Source organism: Vanessa cardui, chromosome 30, assembly GCF_905220365.1.
Source record: "Vanessa cardui chromosome 30, ilVanCard2.1, whole genome shotgun sequence".
Lineage (NCBI taxonomy): Eukaryota > Metazoa > Arthropoda > Insecta > Lepidoptera > Nymphalidae > Vanessa > Vanessa cardui.
Window position 1 is genome coordinate 4,845,706 of NC_061152.1, and position 20,214 is coordinate 4,865,919.

Sequence of the window (20,214 nt, forward strand, 5' to 3'; positions counted from 1 at the left end):
CTTTGAGGAGAAGATTTGGAACATATTCCACCACGCTGTTCCAATGCGGGTTGGTGGAATACACATGTGGCAGAATTTCTATGAAATTTGTCACATGCAGGTTTCCTCGCGATGTTTTCCTTCACCGCCGAGCGCGAGATGAATTATAAAGACAAATTAAGCACATGAATCAGCGGTGCTATCCGAATTAAGTACGCTATCCCAAATTATCAATATTTATTTCTCACGCGAATATGATCTTTGCACAAATGTAATAACATGTAATATCATATGACCTAATATATTCGTCAATTTGACGCGTCGATTTACATGCACTTGCTTTCTCTGACGCATGAATCTATAGCGACAAATAGCGTCGAATGGCGCGATAGGGAGCTATTTCTATTGGTCGTGTAAATCGACAGTAATCGGTTTTATTTTGATTCCATTTCATTTTCCGATGCTACATCTAATTTGTGTCGTACTATAGTATCATATGATAAGTCTATAACGGACTGTACTGTGCTCATACCAGCGCTGCTGTCGGCGGCGATGGGCGTGCGGATAGAGTACAAGACGGCGCACGAGGCTGAGGCCGTCGACCTGGAGCGCCGCCGGCCGCTGGCGCCCGCGCCGCCGCCCGACGCGCGCGACGACCGACGCGACCTCGCGCGAGCGCGCCGCGCGCTAAGGGCCGGCGCCGCGCCCGCGCACGTGCGTACACACACGCACGCACACACACGACACACACACACACATACACATGACACACGACGTGCCATAGAATAGCAGTCCCTTAATGGGCTATTTGTTATTGCCCAATCAATGCGTGTCCCCATACTTAAATCTCACACGACCCATCATAGAATAGCTGTACCTTAAGGGGGATATTTGTTAGTGCCCATGCACTGTGTGTCCCCATACTCAAACGTCACTCCTTTAAGGAGATATTTGTTAATGCCTGTGCTCTGTGTGTCCCCATACTTAAATCTCACACGACTCGTCATAGAATAAGAGTATTTTAAGGGATATTTGTCTATACATGTGCACTGTGTGTCCCCATACTAAAACGTCACACGACCCGTCATAGAATAGCTATCCCTTATGGGGGATATTTGTTAGTGTCTATGCACTGTGTGTCCCCATACTTAAATCTCACACGACCTGCCATAGAATAAGAGTCCCTTAAGGGGCTATTTGTTAGTGCCTGTGCTCTGTGTGTCCCCATACTCTAACTTCACACGACCTATCATAGATTAGCTGTCACCTAAGGAGGCTTTTTGTTAATGCCTTTGCACTGTGTGTCCCCATTTTCAAACGTCACACGACCCGCCATAGAATAAGAGTCGTTTAAGGGGATATTTGTTAGTGCCTGTGCACTGTGTGTCCCCATACTCTAACGTCACACGACCCGTCATAGAATAAGAGTCCTTTAAGGGGATATTTGTTAGTGCCCGTGCACTGTGTGTCCCCATATTTAAATCTCACACGACCCGCCATAGAATAAGAGTCCTTTAGGGGGATATTTGTTAGTGCCTGTGCTCTGTGTGTCCCCATACTCTAACGTCACACGACCCTTCATAGAATAAGAGTCCTTTAGGGAGATATTTGTTAATGCCTGTGCACTGTGTGTCCCCATACTCAAACGTCACACGACCCGCCATAGAATAAGAGTCGTTTAAGGGGATATTTGTTAGTGCCCGTGCACTGTGTATCCCCATACTCAAACGTCACACGACCTGTCATAGAATAAGATGCCTTTAAGGGGATATTTGTTAATGCCTGTGCACTGTGTGTCCCCATACTCAAACGTCACACGACCCGTCATAGAATAAGATTCCTTTAAGGGGCTATTTGTTAATGCCTTTGTAGTACAATCATGAGATAACACTCAGGGATAAGTTCCTAATCAAATAGATTTTGTTCCCTATAATTTTTGGACCGTAATAGTATATATTGCATTACTTCAATCACTGCAGAATGATATCCCTTAGAATCTATTTTATAATTTTATGTAATTATGTATAGACATAGTATTTACTAAAATTTTCACTTTACAGTACGTGAAAAAATTCCGCGAGTCTGTCGCGAAGCACGAGCAAGAAATCAAAGACAATGGTCTTTTAATAGACAAGGATCAAAAGATAGAAGAGCTCCTGCCAGAAACGTCTAGAGATATCGATAAAACTACACCACTAGCGCACAAAGATAAGCCGACTAGTATTAACGTTGATAATGAGAACAAATCTATTAAAGATAAAATAGATGATTTAGATAGTGAAAATGTAAATAGTAATAAGATAGATAATATCGATGAAATTATTGAAATTGTAAATGATATAAATTTAAATGAAACAAATGAAAATATAGATAAAGATACCGAAGAAAATTCTAAAGATATACTCAATGAACATAATGAAATAGATGATGCAATGATACTAAATACAGTTACGAAGAAATCAACAAAAGATATAGATGGTGTTACAAAACAAATCAACTCAAATTTAAATATAACTAATGACATAATAAATGATAGAGATGTAAATACAAATGATACTGAAATTGAAAATGGAATCGCAACAGATAAAAACAAAATAGAAACGATAGCAACACATGCTGATGAAATGACAAATGTAGAAACAAATTCATTGAACAAAGAAATAGATAATATTACAGATAATGTTATAAAAGGTGGAAAAGATAAGAGTGAAATATTAGATGATATATTTCCCTACGGCGATGGAATAGAGTTAGACAATGGACAAATAACTCTAGAGTCGATTGAAAGAAATAAAAGAGTTCTCCTAGCAAATCTAAAAAGTAGATTATCCAAAGAGGAAATTAAGAAATTAAACTGTTTCTCCATGAAAGACATAAATATAGATTCCCCTGATTACGTTAACGAGAAAGTTGCAAATGTGGGTTTCGATGCTAAAGAGAAGTACGAAAGGATCGTAAATACGTGGGCGGATGAAAACGATTATAAGCCGTATTACATGGACGGTAAAGGTCAAAATGGCAAAGAGTTCGACTTTGATTATCAGCCGAATCTAGAGGGACACCCTGGGCCGAGTCCCAGTGTTATATTACAGGTAAGTGAAGATGTTTCTTATAGTTATAATAGGTATATATGTATACTACGACACAACTAAGATGTAGCATCGGCAACATTCATAAAACCGATGTAAGGAAATCTTGTAGTCTCAATTAGACTCACCCGATCTTCGATTAGGATGAATAGGCTATTTGACTGGTTTTTAAAATCCATTTTATATTATTTAGTAGAAGTTAAGGAACCCAATAAAAGTTGTGTTTTTTATTTCTAGTACATATTTGCCGAAAAATATCATATTAAAAATTCCATATTTAAATAGCGCGCGAAAACGCTACTTGGATATGGCGCTGCAATGGGGTCGATGACGTCACTTTCCTATATTTTAATCTGTGGCACATATAGTAGAAAAGTAAGGTTTACAAGAAAGTGACTTCATCATAAGCCCGGCCAATCAGGAGCGTATTGTGTCACGTGACAAACGTTTGAAAAAATGCATTTTTTTTATCGATTTTTGAATAAATGAAGTATTATTTTCAAGTTTCGTTAGTAAATAACCATTTTTAAACTCATAATATAGACAACAACACAACAAACAACAACAGCCTGTAAATTCCCACAGCTGGGCTAAAGGCCTCTTCTCCCTTAGAGGAGAAGGTTTTGGAACATATTCCACCACGCTGTACCAATGCGGGTTGGTGGAATACACATGGGGCAGAATTTCTATGAAATTTGTCACATGCAGGTTTCCTTACGATGTTTTCCTTCACCGCCGAGTACGAGATGAATTATAAAGACAAATTAAGCACATTAATCAGCGGTGCTTGCCTGGGTTTGAACCCGTAATCATCGGTTAAGATGCACGCGTTCTAACCACTGGGCCATTTGACTAGCTGGGAAACGTCATTACAAATCCAATATGGCGGCCTTACCCAAGATTTCGGACAAGCTGTTCGTAATCCACTCATGATATGGATATCAAATGAAAGGGTTTGCTGTCAGGATAACTCCGCCATATTGGATATAAGTCGACTTAAATCCAATATGGCGGACATTCAAGATGGCGGCTTATTAAGAATGTATGTAATTTTTGGTTTACAGGCGTTGACGATGTCGAACGCGAACGATGGTATCAACCTGGAGCGCCTGGAGACGATTGGTGACAGCTTTCTGAAGTTCGCGATAACTGCGTACCTGTACTGCGCGCACCCCGCCGTGCACGAGGGGAAGCTTTCGCACATGAGGAGTAAACAGGTTCGATTCCCGCTTAGTACTGTTACTATTTACGTATTTGCTTTGGTTATCGAATGTTCAGATATTGGTGGTTTGAGAGATAAATACATATTGGACAACATCACATACATTAGTCTGATTCCAGTGTAGCTAAAACACTTGTGTTGTGGAAATTCAGAAGTAACGATTACACTTGACTGGATGGTAGGGCTTTGTGATATAATTAGGGCTCATCAGATATTCTACCGCTAAACAACAGTACTTGGTATTGTTGTGTTCCGGTTGAAGGGTGAGTGAGCCAGTGTAACTACAGGCACAAGGGACATGACATCTTAGTTCCCAAGGTTGGTGGCGCATTGGCGATGTAAGGAATAGTTAATATTTCTTACAGCGTCATTGTCTATGGGTGGATACCACTTACCATCAGGTGGCCCTTATGCTCGTCCGCCAACATATACCATAAAAAAAATGTGAAAGTAACTCTGTTTATCTGTAGCTCTATCCCGACCAAACCGCTGAACCGAATTCGATGAAATTTGATGAACTAAGAACTCTAAGAAAGAACTTTGGCCACTTCACACATAACAACCAATACCTTAAAACACAAGCGAAGTCGAGGTCGACTACTAGTTCATTTTTTTTTCCTCAACAGGTGTCGAACCTGAATCTGTACAGACTGGGTCGTAACAAACGCCTCGGAGCTAGGATGATCGCTTCGAAGTTCGAACCCCACGACAACTGGCTACCGCCCTGCCACAAGCCGCCACCAACACTCCAGCCTACCGTGACGGTGAGTGTTTATAAATAAATATGAGCCAACATCACATACATTACTCTGATCCCAATGTAAGTAGCTAAAGCACTTGTACCACAAACACCAAGACCCAAGGCAACATAGAAAATTACTGATGATCTACATCGACTCGGCCGGACGAACCCGGGACCTCACGTGGCGTACCCATGTAAACTGGTGTACACACCACTCGACCACGGAGGTCGTCAATATGTTATGTTAAATGTATTACACCCAGAACCATCGGTTAAGTTTCACGTATTATAACTATTGGGACATTACAAATGGTTGACAAAGAAATACTGAATACTATATCGTCCCGGCTACGCGAGGTTTTTAGCTTTTATATATATATATATTGCTGTTTTTTTCCGACATGCTTAACAAATGTCGTTCAATTTCAACTCATTAACACAAAAACCTTAATAAATGACATACCTAAACCTTCCTTATGAAACCCTTTGTCTATTGTCATGAAAATCCGTTGAGTAGTTTTGGAGTTATTCACGAACATACAGACAGTTGTTTTTTAATATGTAGTGATTGTGATAATATTTTATATACAGGGTGAATCGAAAGCGAGCCACACGGAGGCGCCGGTGGACAGCGCGGGTTGCTTCATACCGTATAATCTGATCACGCAACACAGTATACCAGGTAATGTTTCATTATTTATATGTTTTTTAATAGGCAGGCAGACTGTCAACAGATACATTGCCGTTTTCAATAACAAAACTGAGCTATGAGCTAATGGATAGATCTCTATGTCAGATTATCAGTAAGAACTTGTCTATCTTTAAGTTATCACCGTGGGAGGGAGGGAGAAGGGAGATAGGAGAGGGAGAAGATAATATGTCATTGGCTAGAGATAGCTAACCAATGATATTTTATTGTCTCCCCAATGATGATGTAGTTAACAGATATGTTATTAACGCGCAAAAAGTGAAGACTAGAAAACGTCCTAATTGGGACGTTTGCCTTTAGTCGTTTTAGGTAGTAATACGTTATAATACATCATAATTACGTAGTAATACGTTTTGCGTAATTAAAACATCTAGATATCCCTTTTACTTACTGTTTTTATCAAGCTATCCTTTTTACTTGTAACGAAATGTAAAATAAACGGTCCCCGGCGCGGCTCACTTTCTTCTGTTGTTTAGTATGGATATAATATATCTGTTTATTAGAATATAATTATGTCTCCCTCTCACTTATCTAAACTTCTTCGAACGATTCGTTTTATTGATTACGTCTATAATTATAAACCCAACTGTATACTCAAAACATGTTTTACTTTTTGCTTCTTTTGTTTGTCTATTTTATAGATTAAGTATTGGTATTAATAACATTAAATGCTTCAATATATACGTACAAATATAAATTAGAAATAGTTACTGTATAAATCTTGACCGCGTGGAATGATGCAAGAATGCTAGCAGCATTTCCCCGTTGAATCGCAATTCCGATCCTCTGGGCAAACGAACCAGCCCTCCTGTCACCAATGTATTTGATTAAGTATTTTTAATCTGTTGATTTCACAGATAAATCAATAGCGGATTGCGTCGAGGCCCTCATAGGGGCTTACTTGTTGGAGTGCGGGCCTCGAGGCGCCCTACTCTTCATGTCCTGGTTGGGCATACGGGTGCTGCCCCGACACGACCTACCGTTGGCTGACGACCATCCGTATGTGGTCAGAGCGAGGGAGAAAGAGGTTGACGAGAAATCGTCGCCGGTAAGTCGGAAAGAAAGTAGGGGAATTATTTTTAGTATAGCAATGACCAACAATAACAACAGCCTGTAAATTTCACACCAATCTTGGTGGTAGGGCTTTGTGCAAACCCGTCTGGGTAGGTACCACCCAGTCATCAGTTATTCTACCGACAAATAACAGTACTCAGTATTGTTGTGTTCCGGTCTGAAGGGTGAGTGAGCCAGTATAACTACAGGCACAAGGGACATAACATCTGACTTCCCAAGGTTGGTGGCGCATTGACGATGTAAAGAATAGTTAATATTTCTTACAGCGCCATTGTCTATGGGTAATGGTGACCACTTACCATCAGCTGGACCATATGCTCGTCCGCCAACCTATACCATAAAAAAAAATCTCCCCCGTAGAGCAGAGGGTTTGGAGTATATTCCACCACGCTGCTTCTCGGATCGGTGGATTCACATGTGGCGGAATTTCGTTGAAATAATATACATGCAGGTTTCCTCGCGATATTTCCGAGCACATGAATATTCAGTGGTGCTTCATTGGGTTCAAACTAGGTCAATTTTGACTCCTTGGATATTAGACCATTCACAAGAATCCCAGGAACGAAGACATCATCAAGGAAAATATATTATTTTGGGATGATAAAGAAATCCTTAACTGTTTATAAGTTTCTTACCTTCATGTCCTCAGAAACGAAGGTCGTCATGTTCGTCGTGGTCGGACGATGAAGACGGCCCCGAGTCCCGCTCGCCGGAGCCCGAGTGGGGCTGGGCCGGGCGACCCGTGGGGGCGCTGCGACCCTACCGGACCGCAGACAACAAGTGGCTACAGGTGAGATTACTATCGAAGGGTCTAGATCATTGCCCAAACCGTCAACAACACAACATATATCCTAGTTTTATTTATATTTAGTAATCTATACTAATATTATAAATGTGATGTGATGTGCTTCATACAACAACAACAACAACAGCCTGTAAATTCCCACTGCTGGGCTAAAGGCCTCCTCTCCCTTGGAGAAGGTTTGGAACATATTCCACCACGCTGTTCCAATGCGGGTTGGTAGAATACACATGTGGCAGAATTTCTATGAAATTTTGGCACATGCAGGTTTCCTCACGATGTTTTCCTTCACCGCCGAGTACGAGATGAATTATAAAGACAAATTAAGCTCATGAATCAGCGGTGCTTGCCTGGGTTTGAACCCGCAATCATCGGTTAAGACGCGCTCTAATGCACACGTTCTAACCACTGGGCCATCTCGACTCTTGCTTTGCTTCATAAAAAAATTTCATCAAATTTCGTTAAACGGTTTGGTCGTGAAAGAGCGACAGTATTTTTGTATGAAGCAAATTTGTACTCCAAATAAGAACCCCAAAATGCCTGACACATGACAACCAGACCACGAAAACTTGAGCGCAGTCTATATGCAGTTTGGAGTGTGATGATACCTGTTTGTCGTTCCAGCCAATATTCGGTGAGTTGAAGGCGCCCCCCTCCCCCCTCTTGCGGTACATCGAAGACCCGGAAGGAGAATTGGAACAGATGCTTTCTGGTGAGAATTGCGTACTTTTAGAAACTCCTAGCCCGTTCCGACTTCGTTCCGAACTATAGTCTGTTCGCGTTAAGAATGCAGTGAGTTGTCATTGTTCACCGGCCCCTTTGACCAATCAAATCTTTTCAAATTACAAAGTCAAGTTCATATAAGACATAAGTTGTCGACGGTTGTTGATTTAATTATTAACTGATATTTTTATAAATTAAATTAAATTTATTATTGTTATTATTAACTGATATTAAAAGAAATTAATACCACACCAATTTATATAAAAATAAAAGTGCGAGAAATGCTGCGACCACGTCTTACAAGAAGAAATAGCCATGTTGGGTTTTAGATGATGTTATGGAACTCGCCGCAGAAAATTATTTTATTATAAACACTAACGACGACACTAGTAATAGTAATTAAAATATTAATGACTTAATTTATATAATAATTATAGATCGGTTAGAATGACATCATCATCATTATTATTACACAGTATAAAACAAAGTCGCAGTTTGTCTCTATGTATGCTTAGATCTTTAATACTCAACGGATTTTGATACGGTTTTTTAATAGATAGAGTGATTCGAGAGGAAGGTTTTTCGTATATAATACATGGACCATAAAGTCAATAAATACTGATAATTTTAGAAGTGTGTAATGTGATGTCGTGAATAAAAAAATGTGTAGTATATTTAGTTGACCGTGCGAAGCCGGGTCGGTTCGCTAGTAAATAGTAAAATGTAATTTGAACATTTATTTATTTATTTACCTATATACTCTTTATTGCACACCAATATAAAAATAATAGGTGTAAAACAAAAACAAGGAAAAGAAAAATGTACAATAAGCGGCCTTATCGCTAAAACAGCGATCTTTAAAAAGTAATGTCGTCGTTATCGTTATGTAAGGCTACGACGCACTGGAGAGGACGCTACAGTACCGCTTCCGGGACCGATCGCTGCTGCTTCAGGCCCTGACGCACGCCTCCCACCAGCGCAACCGCCTCACGGACTGCTACCAGAGGCTGGAGTTCCTCGGAGACGCTATACTCGGTAACATTTTGATGGTGGATGGATTACTTGGTGGTAGGGCTTTGTGCAAGCCCGTCTGGGTAGGTACCACCCACTCATCAGTTATTCTATCAAGTCACAGTACTCAGTATTGTTGTGTTCCGGTCTGAAGGGTGAGTGAGCCAGTGTAACTACAGGCACAAGGGACATAACATCTTAGTTCCCAAGGTCGGTGGCACATTGACGATGTAAGGAATAGTTAATATTTCTTACAGCGTCATTGTCTATGGGTTATGGTGACCACTTACCATCACGTGGCCCATATGCTCGTCTGCCAACCTATACCATAAAATAAAAATATAAAAAAAAATAAATATGGTTTTATATAGCGGGCATCTTAACCGATGATTGCGGGTTCCAACCCAATCGAGCTCCACTGAAAATTCATGTGTTTAATTTGTGTATATAATTCATCTCGTGCTCGACGGTGAAGGAAAACATCGTGAGGAAATCTGCATGTGTCTTATTTCATTGAAATTCTGACACATATGTGTTCTGCCAACCCGCATTGGAGCAGTGTGGTGGAATATGTTTCAAACCTTCTCCTCAAAGGGAGAGGAGGCCTTAACCAAGCAGTTTGAAATTGACAGGCTCTTGTTGTTGTTAGTTGTTTCATATAAATTGTTGGTCCTTCGAGCCGGATGAATCAGTATGATATAAAATACCATAATAATTAATTGTTTACAAATTATACTTTTATATATTGTATTTGGCCGAAATCGATGCAAGTTGGTCTGGGTACTACTTATTAATTCTACCATTCCACCATTATATAACAATACTTCTTTATTCCAAAAATTGAAAATAACACTAATTACTTGATGGCAAAACCAATGACATACTGACCCAAATTGTATTTATTTTATTTATACATTACCAAAACCAATCGTAATTTATTTATTTATTTAATAAGTACACTAACAATATACATATTAATTGATGGCTTACACAACATCCAAAAAAAAGAAAAACAACTTCCGATATGTACCTCGATAGTGTACATAACATTACAACATATTTGTTTAAAGTTGAAATTAAAATATATTATACAATTAAAAAAAAAATTGACCTATGCTATCGTCGTTTATAAACATAATAACTAAATGGTGACCCAAGCGATAGTGTTTATACACCCCCCCCCCCAGACTACCTGATCTGGTGACCCAAGTGCTTATACAAACCCCCCCCCCCAGACTACCTGATCACGCGTCACCTGTTCGAGGACCCGCGCCGTCACTCCCCGGGCGCTCTGACCGACCTGCGCTCGGCGCTCGTAAACAACACCATCTTCGCCACGCTGGCCGCCCGACACGGTTTCCACAAGTACGCACGACATCATATATAACATACTATACTACGACACAAATTACATGTAGCATCGGCAAAGTCAATAAAACCGATCACTGCCGATTTACACAACCAACAGAAACAGCTCCCTCTCGCGCCGTTCGACGCTATTCGTCGCTATAGATTCCCGCGTCAGTTCAACCCGAGACAGCGAGTGCGTGTAAAGCGACGCGTCAAACTGACGAATATATTAGGTCATGTGATATTACAAGTTATTACGTTTGTGTAAAGATCATATTCGCATGAGAAATAGATATTGATAATTCGGGATAGCGTACTCAATTCGGATGTGATCGGTTTTACGAATTTTGCCGATGCTACATGTAAGTTGTGTTGTACTATACACTAATATTATACGCTAGTTGTCGACAGCGACTTCGTTTGCATTTTAGGGTGTTGGTTGTCACGTGTAAGGCAACAAAAGTAGCATAAGTCCTTTCTTAGAGTTCAAGTTTGCTTCATATTAAATTTCATCAATATCAGTCCAGCGGTTTGGTCGTGAATGAGTGACAGACAGACAGAGTTTCAATTCTTTCTGTTACTCTTTCACGGCCAAACCACTAAACCAATTTTTAAGAAGTTTAGTGTGCCTAGTGCAAACTAAACCCCACGGAAGACATAGACAACTCTTTTGTGTCGATACTGACGACCAACCGAAAATGCGAGATAACTCTGTGTAATTGAACGTTATGTTCTTGGTAAATACACCGGTTTTTATGGGTACGCCACTCTGAGGTCCCAGGTTCGATTCCCGGCCCAGTCGATGTAGAAAAAGTTCATTTGGTTTCTATGTTGTCTTGGGTCTGGGTGTTTGTGGTATCGTCGTTACCTCTGATTTTCCACAACACAAGTGCTTCAGCTACTTACGTTGGAATCAAAATAATGTATGTGATGTTGTCTCATATTTATTTATTTATGAGAATAATCCTAAACCGGTAATTATGTTTCAGGTACTTCAGACATATGTCGCCGGGTTTGAACGAAGTTCTAACGAAGTACGTCAAGATCCAAGAGGAGAATGGTCACTCGATCAGCGAAGAGGTAATTATTGATGCAATAACAACAACAGCCTGTAAATGTCCCACTGCTGGGCTTAAAGGCCTCCTCTCCCTTTGAGGAGAAGGTTTGGAACATATTCCAAGCTGTTTCAGTGCCGGTTGGTGGAATACACATGTGAAAGAATTTCTATGAAATCAGACACAAGCAGGTTTCCTCCCGATGCTTGCTGGGGTTTCACCCGCAATCACAGGTCATTCACGCGACCATCTCGACTCATCGTATCGTACAAAAACAGCCTGCAAATTCCCACTGCTGGGCTAAAGGCCTCCTCTCCCTTTGAGGAGAAGGTTTGGAACACATTTCTCGCTGTTCCAATGCCGGTTGGTGGAATACACGTGTGGCAGAATTTCTATGAAAATTTGTCACATGCAGGTTTCCTCACGATGTTTTCCTTCGCCGCCAAGCACGAGATGAATTCTAAAGGCAAATTAAACACATGAATATTCAATGGTGCGTAATTTGGGCTTAAACCAAATATAATATAACATCGGTTCAGATGCACTCGTTCTAACCACGCAGCCATTTCAGCTTTTTGCCTAACCAACCACTAAATCTTAACTCTTTATTTACTTTTGCGATCTTACATAAATATAGTTATACTTTGCCTTTGAATTTACAGTTGATTCAAAAACAAAGTATGCTCTATTCATGTATTTAAGCACGTTTGAATCGTCACTTTACAAACTATATTAAGGGAAGATTACCGGTTCAGATTGTAAATTCTGAATTTTAAAGACATATCAAGATTATAACAGAGTTAATGGCGTATTATCGAAGCGAGGGATAGCTTAATGTACCGCTTTTTATGGTGGTGATTTGGCTTTGCTGGTATGTGTGGTAAATTAGTTAGTTATTCTACCGCCAAACAACATTACTCAGTATTGTTGTGTTCCGGTCTGAAGGGTGAGTGAGCCGGTGTAACTACAGGCACAAGGGACATAACATCTTAGTTCCCAAGGTTGTTGGCACATTGACGATGTAAGGAATAGTTAATAATTCTTACAGCGTTAATGTCTATGGGCGATGGTGACCACTTACCATCAGGTGGCCCATATGCTCGTCCGCCAACCTATACCATAAAAAAAAAATAAAAAAAATGTCTTTCATTAAACTTTCAGCATTATCTGATACAAGAAGATGAGATGGAGCAAGCTGAGGACGTCGAGGTCCCGAAAGCACTCGGCGACTTGTTCGAGTCGGTCGCGGGTGCCATATTCTTAGACTCGGGTGAGTTGTATCAATAAATTGCCAATAAATATATTTGAAGACTTTCTTGATTGACGTAAGAATGTACGGTCGGGGGGGGGGGGTTGTAGTTCGTCGCCTTAAGGTATATTTTCGCGTGCTCAGTATTAGCGATAATCTGCTTCACCGATCGAGAGTGACGTGTTGCATCGCAATGATTTTTTTTTTTTAAATATGAGACAACGTCACATACATTACTTTGTTCCCAATGTAAGTAGCTAAAGCACTTGTGTTATGGAAAATCAGAAGTAACGAAGGTACCACAAACATCCGGACCCAAGACAATATAAAAAACTAATGATAATTAATCTATATCGACTCGACCGGGAATCGAACCCGGGACCTCGGAGTGGCGTACCCTTGAAAACCGGTGTACACACCATTCGACCACACGGAGGTCGTCAAATTGACGTTTAGATACAAATGGTACTGAGAGCTTAAGAGTTGATGAAGGAATTAATTTGAAAACTGAAGAAGGTTTTCTTACTCTGACCGTACATTCACTTAACGCTGTGTAGTTGCAAGTCAGTTCCCTAGAGTAAACCAGACAATCTATATCAAAACAATTGTATGTTGGTCCCTCCAAATTGGGTCAAGTTTTGATAATTTTAATGAATAGATTGTATCACAGGTACCGTCTATCGAATGGACCGTCTGTGTAGTATATTGTTAACTTAATAATCTCTGATGGTCTGTGTCTGGCACGCGGTCTCGTTCGCCACGCGCGTTACGAGTGTTCGTGTATGGTGCGTGTGACGTCTTTCATAGGCATTGGTGTATATTACAATACAAATTAGATGTAGCATCGGAAAATGCAATAGAATGAAAATAAAACCGATCACTGCCGATTTACACGACCAATAGAAACAGCTCCCTATCGCGCCGTTCGACGCTATTCGTCGTATATAGATTCCCGCGTCAGTTCGACCCGAGACAGCGAGTGCGTGTAAAGCGACGCGTCGAATTGACGAATATATTAGGTCACATGATATAACAAGTTATTACGTTTCAGTAAAGATCATATTTGCGTGAGAAATTATTGATAATTTGGGATAGCGTACTCAATTCGGCTGTGATCGGTTTTACGAATTTAGCCGATGCGACATCTATGTTGTGTCGTACTGTACTCATGTCCGGTACGTGTACGCGTGCGACGTGTGTGTGCGTGTCCGGCACGTGAACGCGTGTATGATGCGTGTGGCGTCCGTGCGTATGTGTGCGTGGCCGCACGTGTACGCGTGTGACGTGTGTGTGCGTGGCGGCACGGGTTCGCGTGTGACGTGTGTGTGCGTGGCGTCACGGGTTCGTGTGTGACATGTGTGCGTGCAGGGCTGTCGCTGAGCGCGGTGTGGCGCTCGGCGGGCGCGCTGCTGGGCGCGGAACTGGACGCTTTCAGCGCGGCGGCGCCCAAGTCGCCCGTGCGGGAACTGCTCGAGGCCGAACCCGACACCGCCAAGTTCGGGTAACTACTTCTATCTTATTCCGGTTCCATAGTGTAGTAATACGTCGTCTGGTCCACGTCTTCCAAGAATATTCAGTAAAAATATAAAAATATTATACGAAATGTAAAAAAGACACGGACAACTGTGAGCCCGTGGATGTTGTAAATTAAATTAAAAAAATAATAATAAGTAGTCTTTAATTAATGAAGAAAATAATAATAAGTAGTCTTTAATGGATGAGTCGCTTAATGCTAACTTGAGATTATGGGGTCCCCGGTTCACTCCCGGCCCCAAGTGTCTGGATATTTCTGCTGCGTATCCTATAAACTGCAATCTACACATATCGTAGGAGTCGGCCTTAGATCAGAATAAGTCACCCACGATTTCTACTGCTAAAGTCAGCTCTGGATCCTTGCGAGCCAGTCCAAATCTAGACGAATATGTAAAGGCGCCAAATGCATACCTAGCCTTGATTACCGCCGGTCCTGTATAGGATTGTTTTGACTACGTACCAGCATTTTCTGGTTGCATCCAGATTCTCCTTAGAAGACAATAAATAATAATAAATGTTGGACAACATCACATACATTACTCTGATCCCAATGTAAGTAGCAAAGTAACAAGTGCTTTACACTTGTGTTGTGGAAAATCAGAAGTAACGATGGCACCAGACACAAGACAACATTGAAAACTAATGAACTTTTCTACATCGACTCGGCCGGGAATCAAACCCGTGACCATGAAAACCGGTGTACACACCACTCGACCACGGAGGTCGTCAGTCGTCATTTGTTCTTCTCACTAATCAATGCGTCTTCTACATCAAAAACTGTTTCCGTTCCAGGAAACCAGAGCGCCTCGCGGACGGGCGGCGCGTGCGTGTGTGCGTGGAGGTGTTCGGTCGGGGGGCCTTTAAGGGCATCGGCCGCAACTACCGCATAGCCAAGGGGACCGCCGCCCGCTGTGCGCTGCGACATCTACGGAACCACCGGCCGCGGTGAGCCAGTCTGCTGACGGTACCCTAAACTTTGCTGCCATATGCGTCCCACTCAACAACAACAACAACAACAACAGCCTGTAAATTCCCACAGCTGATCTAAAGACCTCCTATCCCTTTGAGGAGGTTTGGAACATATTCCACCACGCTGTTCCAATGCGGGTTGGTTGCGAACGGCGTCCCACTCAGTCTATACATAATGCCGACCCCAATTTTCAGTGTGATATTACAAAATTGCAAGACAACAATAGCAGTAAGTTTATTCAGTAAACCTTTTTTTTGATACAATGTTAAAACTGTAAATTAAAATGCCAAAATACTTTATCTGTCTGAAATATTGTTTATCAAATCGCCAGCTGATATTGAAATGACAGTTTTTGCCTGTCTGACGTCACAACATGGCGCCACGTGTTTTAGGTCACGTGGTATACAGACTATAAATAACGACTTTTCATTTCATTAAGCTCAGAGCTCCATGACATCCTCGCTTTTTATATAAAAAAAATATACGAAATCAAAGGGATAAGAATATTTGTAATTATCATGCTAAGAATTCTACGTCTGTATCGATTTTAAAATAAATAGCTTATCGTGATTTATTTCTAAGTTTAGTATAAGCTTTTAATTATAATATGTTTGTAATATATAGTTACGTGAACTTTTGACATTTATTAGTTTTTAAAAACTGACAATTTGATATCGAAAATAAATAATAATATTTTCTTCTGTTGTTTTATTTTTTTTACACTGGCAATACTGAATTTTTCATATATAGTTAAGGTAAGACCGTTATCATCAGAAATTCGACGATAATGTTATTAAATACTTGGGGACTTTGTTGGGAAAATTCATATGTGTGCGTGTGTGTGTGTGTGCGTCGCAACTTTCAAAGTCTATCCAGTAACATAACAGAAACATTAGTAAAAAGTTTTTTATATTTTTATAACTGGTAACACTAGAAACTCTTAATAAAATGAATTCTATGAACCAGACAAGGAATGAGGTTACTGGCTGATAAAACCTTCAAATGGAAACAACAATACTAAGCTACTATTTGCGTTAGAATACACAATGATGGTACCTCCCACCACCTTAAAATCCTGCCACCAACAACATTGAGATATATACAGACTATTACTTTAATTTCACTTATTTCATTAAGTATTTGCTTATTTTTTTATTCTAATGGAAATGTTATTTGATATCGCCTGTGTAATCAATTACGGGCATCAAAATAAATTAGTAATTTACTTTTAACACGAACAAAGTTTTATTGCAGAGTTATTGAGAATTTATTTAAATATAATGTTTCGTGAATATTTATTTTTAATTATTTGTAAGTATTCTTAATTCAAATTAAATTTACTTCAGATTTCCTTGGTCTATCACAGCTAAAGGCCACATCAGCGAGCAAGTGCCACCTACACACATGCTTCTTCTTGAATCTATTAATTACGAAAGAGTAACAGCTAAACCAACCTACCTATTTGTTTGAAATATATGTAAATACCATTGAACTCACCTTTACTCTGAAATATCTATGTAAATGGTTAATCATATTTTTATAGATAATATACTAGCGTAATACATATCATATAAAACTTTCTTTCATGTATCTGCACAGGATTTTTTTTAATTATTTAATATATCCCTAAGGATAATCAACAACAGCATCAGCCTGTAAATTCCCACTGCTGGGCTAAAGGCCTCATCTCCATTTGAGGAGAATTTTTGGACCATATTCCACCACGCTGACCCAATGCGGGTTGGTGGAATGCACATGTGGCAGAATTTCTATGAAATTTGTCACATACAGGTTTCCTCACAATGTTTTCCTTCACTGGTGAGCACGAAGTGAATTATAAAGACAAATTAAGCACATGAATCATCGGTGCTTGCCTGGGTTTGAACCCGCAATCGTCGGTTAAGATGCACGCGTCCTAACCACTGGGCCATTTCGACTCGCGGCGGTAGTGAAGTGGATAATCAGTTCAAAATCATTCATAAGCTGAAGAGTGTTTGAACTAAACGGGAGAAAAATGCAAAGTGCAGGTATTTGTATAATAGTACTAATTACTACAACCTTCTCCGATATGCGCTGCGTCTTCTGGTATAATTTATATGTATATCGGTTTTAGATAGTCCAGTTAGACATTCCATTATAAAACGGTTAATTTAACAACATATGTTTAATATATTCATTCCAATTATCTGTATTGTTATTTAAGCATATTTCGTGCTTGAGCTGTTCTGCCTAAATCTGATGGATACAAGCCGAAAAATATTTAAAAGTTTAGGAATCCTCATCAAGTCCAACAAAAATGACGAATGACATATTTTTTGGCGGCAAATTTTTAAATTGCAAACTTCGATTTTATTTCGCCTTCGCCTAATGATTTTTATTAAATAAAATAAATGTTTTTAGTTATATTTAGTATTTTTTTTGTCATTATAATAAATAACAAAGCAACCAGAATATGTTTTGCTATTTCAATAATAATAAACCTCCTTGTTAACCTCTAGAATAATAGGGTAGCTGTTACAAGATGGATTTAATAGGGAAGGGAGGGAACTTTTTAAAAAGTAAAGTTATGTAATGCTTATGTTATTACGCTTATGCGTATATATAGTAGTCTCTCTTCTCATTAACTTGACATTGGGGCCGTAAATATGTAACCATTCCTTTTATCACCAATGTGCCACCAACAATAGGAGCTAAGATTTTATAGCACCTGGCTTGTCAGCCAACTATTATATGAAGGCTAAAACTATTAAAACAATATTTAAATAAATTAGACACATTAAATAGAATTAATATAATATAATTCCAGACTAGATATTGGAATTATATAACTGAAAACTAAAGACTAGCTGTTCCCCTTGTATTTGCTCGTGTAGTATCTAAATATATTTACAAATGAACTTAAAATGTTACGTTGATGATTGGTATACAAAGAGGTTACCTCTTTGTTTCCAAAAAAATAGCTTATGTGCTTTTTAAAGGTCTAGACTATTTGTTTATTAAATTGCATTTAAGTTAATCCAGGTGATAGAGACAGTTAGATCGAGTTACTTTAGCTGTTGTAGTATTAGTATGGATTATTGAAGCAACAGGTTGATCACAACACCTAAATTGTATAATCCAAATATACTTAATATATTTGTAATTGAACATTCAGTAAAGAGTAAATGCTGAATTTTAGATTAAATTGTTTTTGTGTCAAGTGACCGTCTTCTTACATTCAATTTTGATTTAAAATTATGCTTATTATCAAGTGTTTATAATATCTAGTTGAAAACAGTACTTTTATTAGCATAAGAATTAATAACATTAAATGCTTAAATATATACAAATATGAACCAAAACTAGTTACTGTACAAATCTTGACCGTGTGGAATGGTGGCAAGAATGCTAGCAGCATTTCCCTATTTAGCTCATTAAGTTAGATTGCTCAATATTTCATCAATAAATCTTTGTACTGAATTTTTTTTTTAATTCAAGGTAGTAATCAGTACATTCTATATTAAATCAAATGTATTTTATGAAAGTAGCTAAGCTATACAATAAAGTATTTTTGAATCATCAATATTAATTGTACTACTGTTTCGAAAACCGCCTCTTGTGAGAATAAACAGCAAGAGACTTAAATAGCTGCTATTTTCAAATAAACAGATATTCATAATTTTAGTTCAATCATTTCTGTTATAGGACCCAAGCATAAATTGAGGATTTTTTCTTAATAAATGTTGCCGTTGAATTATAAAGTAGATTCTATCTAATGTGTGAATAGTTTTCATAAAAAAATAAAACAAATATAATCCTTAGAAATACTTAATTTAATTTACATCAAAAAGAACCTAAAACCATCATCAAATCATTTTTTATTTTTATTCTGTGGTCGACCCGTGTTCCCGCCACCGCGAGCTAAGGGCGCGGGTCTGCCGCGATTACCGAATGCACCACGACTGCCACCTCTTCCTGACCTCATATTCTGGCCACCTCTACCTTTATTGACCTCGCCGCGGCCTCTGGCTTTAACTTGAGTTTCTTCTTTAACCATGTCAATAACTTCGTCTGGTATTCGAAGGTATTTTATCGTGCTGCCACGAATATAACATTCTGGCATCCTCCAGAACTTGTCACCGTCCCTAGACGTACAAATTACTTCTCTCAAATTGATATTCATCCAATTATCACAGCTGACAAGATGACCGTTATAAGTTTCGCCATTTTTCAATTCGACTAACATCGGATGGTTTTGGGCTGTACGTAACAACGATAGAGGAAGCATTTTTGTTTTATTTTCGATTATTTATTATATATAACGAATTCTTCGACAATTTTCGGCTATTTGTTTACTTGAACTGTCACGTTGACACATTCAGTAATTTTGAGGTTATGTTTAGTGTTACCAACTAAAAAAAATATACTGGACCTGCACAAGATTTAAAATATATCGTATATAGAATTATCTTATATACATTTTTAAGCGGTTTTATTTTTTAATGAAAGTTGCCTTCAAAACTAATAATGTTCCTCAGACAGGCAGGTTATTATGGCTTCCAAAATTGACATGATTACTATGCTTTCTTATTCTATTTCTATTATGTTATCTTGTTATATTAAACAAATGCAATTTGGTTATGAGTCTCAACGGATCATATATAAGTGGACAAATATTATAAACTATATCATGCTTGGATTTAGAAACTGTACAAAAAAAGTTCAAA

General features: G+C 39.0%; 2 protein-coding genes across 8 annotated transcripts in view; one reads left to right on the forward strand and one right to left on the reverse strand.

Moving 5' to 3' along the window:
* LOC124542326 (endoribonuclease Dcr-1-like) overlaps positions 1 to 15,785 on the forward strand; it is an 83,438-nt gene extending 67,653 nt beyond the window's left edge. For 6 of the 7 annotated variants that reach the window (XM_047120292.1, XM_047120295.1, XM_047120294.1 and 3 more), the window contains 10 exons: positions 515 to 693; positions 2,040 to 3,071; positions 4,133 to 4,285; positions 4,917 to 5,054; positions 5,624 to 5,714; positions 6,599 to 6,789; positions 7,465 to 7,605; positions 8,242 to 8,329; positions 9,232 to 9,375; positions 10,587 to 10,753. In XM_047120292.1, the coding sequence (XP_046976248.1) occupies positions 515 to 693; positions 2,040 to 3,071; positions 4,133 to 4,285; positions 4,917 to 5,054; positions 5,624 to 5,714; positions 6,599 to 6,789; positions 7,465 to 7,605; positions 8,242 to 8,329; positions 9,232 to 9,375; positions 10,587 to 10,738 (2,309 nt within the window). In that variant the 3' untranslated portion in view covers positions 10,739 to 10,753. Of the gene's footprint in view, positions 1 to 514; positions 694 to 2,039; positions 3,072 to 4,132; positions 4,286 to 4,916; positions 5,055 to 5,623; positions 5,715 to 6,598; positions 6,790 to 7,464; positions 7,606 to 8,241; positions 8,330 to 9,231; positions 9,376 to 10,586; positions 10,754 to 11,690; positions 11,782 to 12,917; positions 13,027 to 14,373; positions 14,507 to 15,330 lie in introns of those variants that run through there. The other variant, XM_047120298.1, reaches the window with a different exon arrangement.
* A 3,573-nt stretch (positions 15,786 to 19,358) lies between these two features.
* Positions 19,359 to 19,879, reverse strand: LOC124542207 (U6 snRNA-associated Sm-like protein LSm4). Its single transcript, XM_047120154.1, has one exon. The coding sequence runs from the start codon at positions 19,773 to 19,775 to the stop codon at positions 19,359 to 19,361; it is 417 nt and encodes a 138-aa protein (XP_046976110.1). The 5' UTR covers positions 19,776 to 19,879.
* Positions 19,880 to 20,214: the final 335 nt, after the last annotated feature.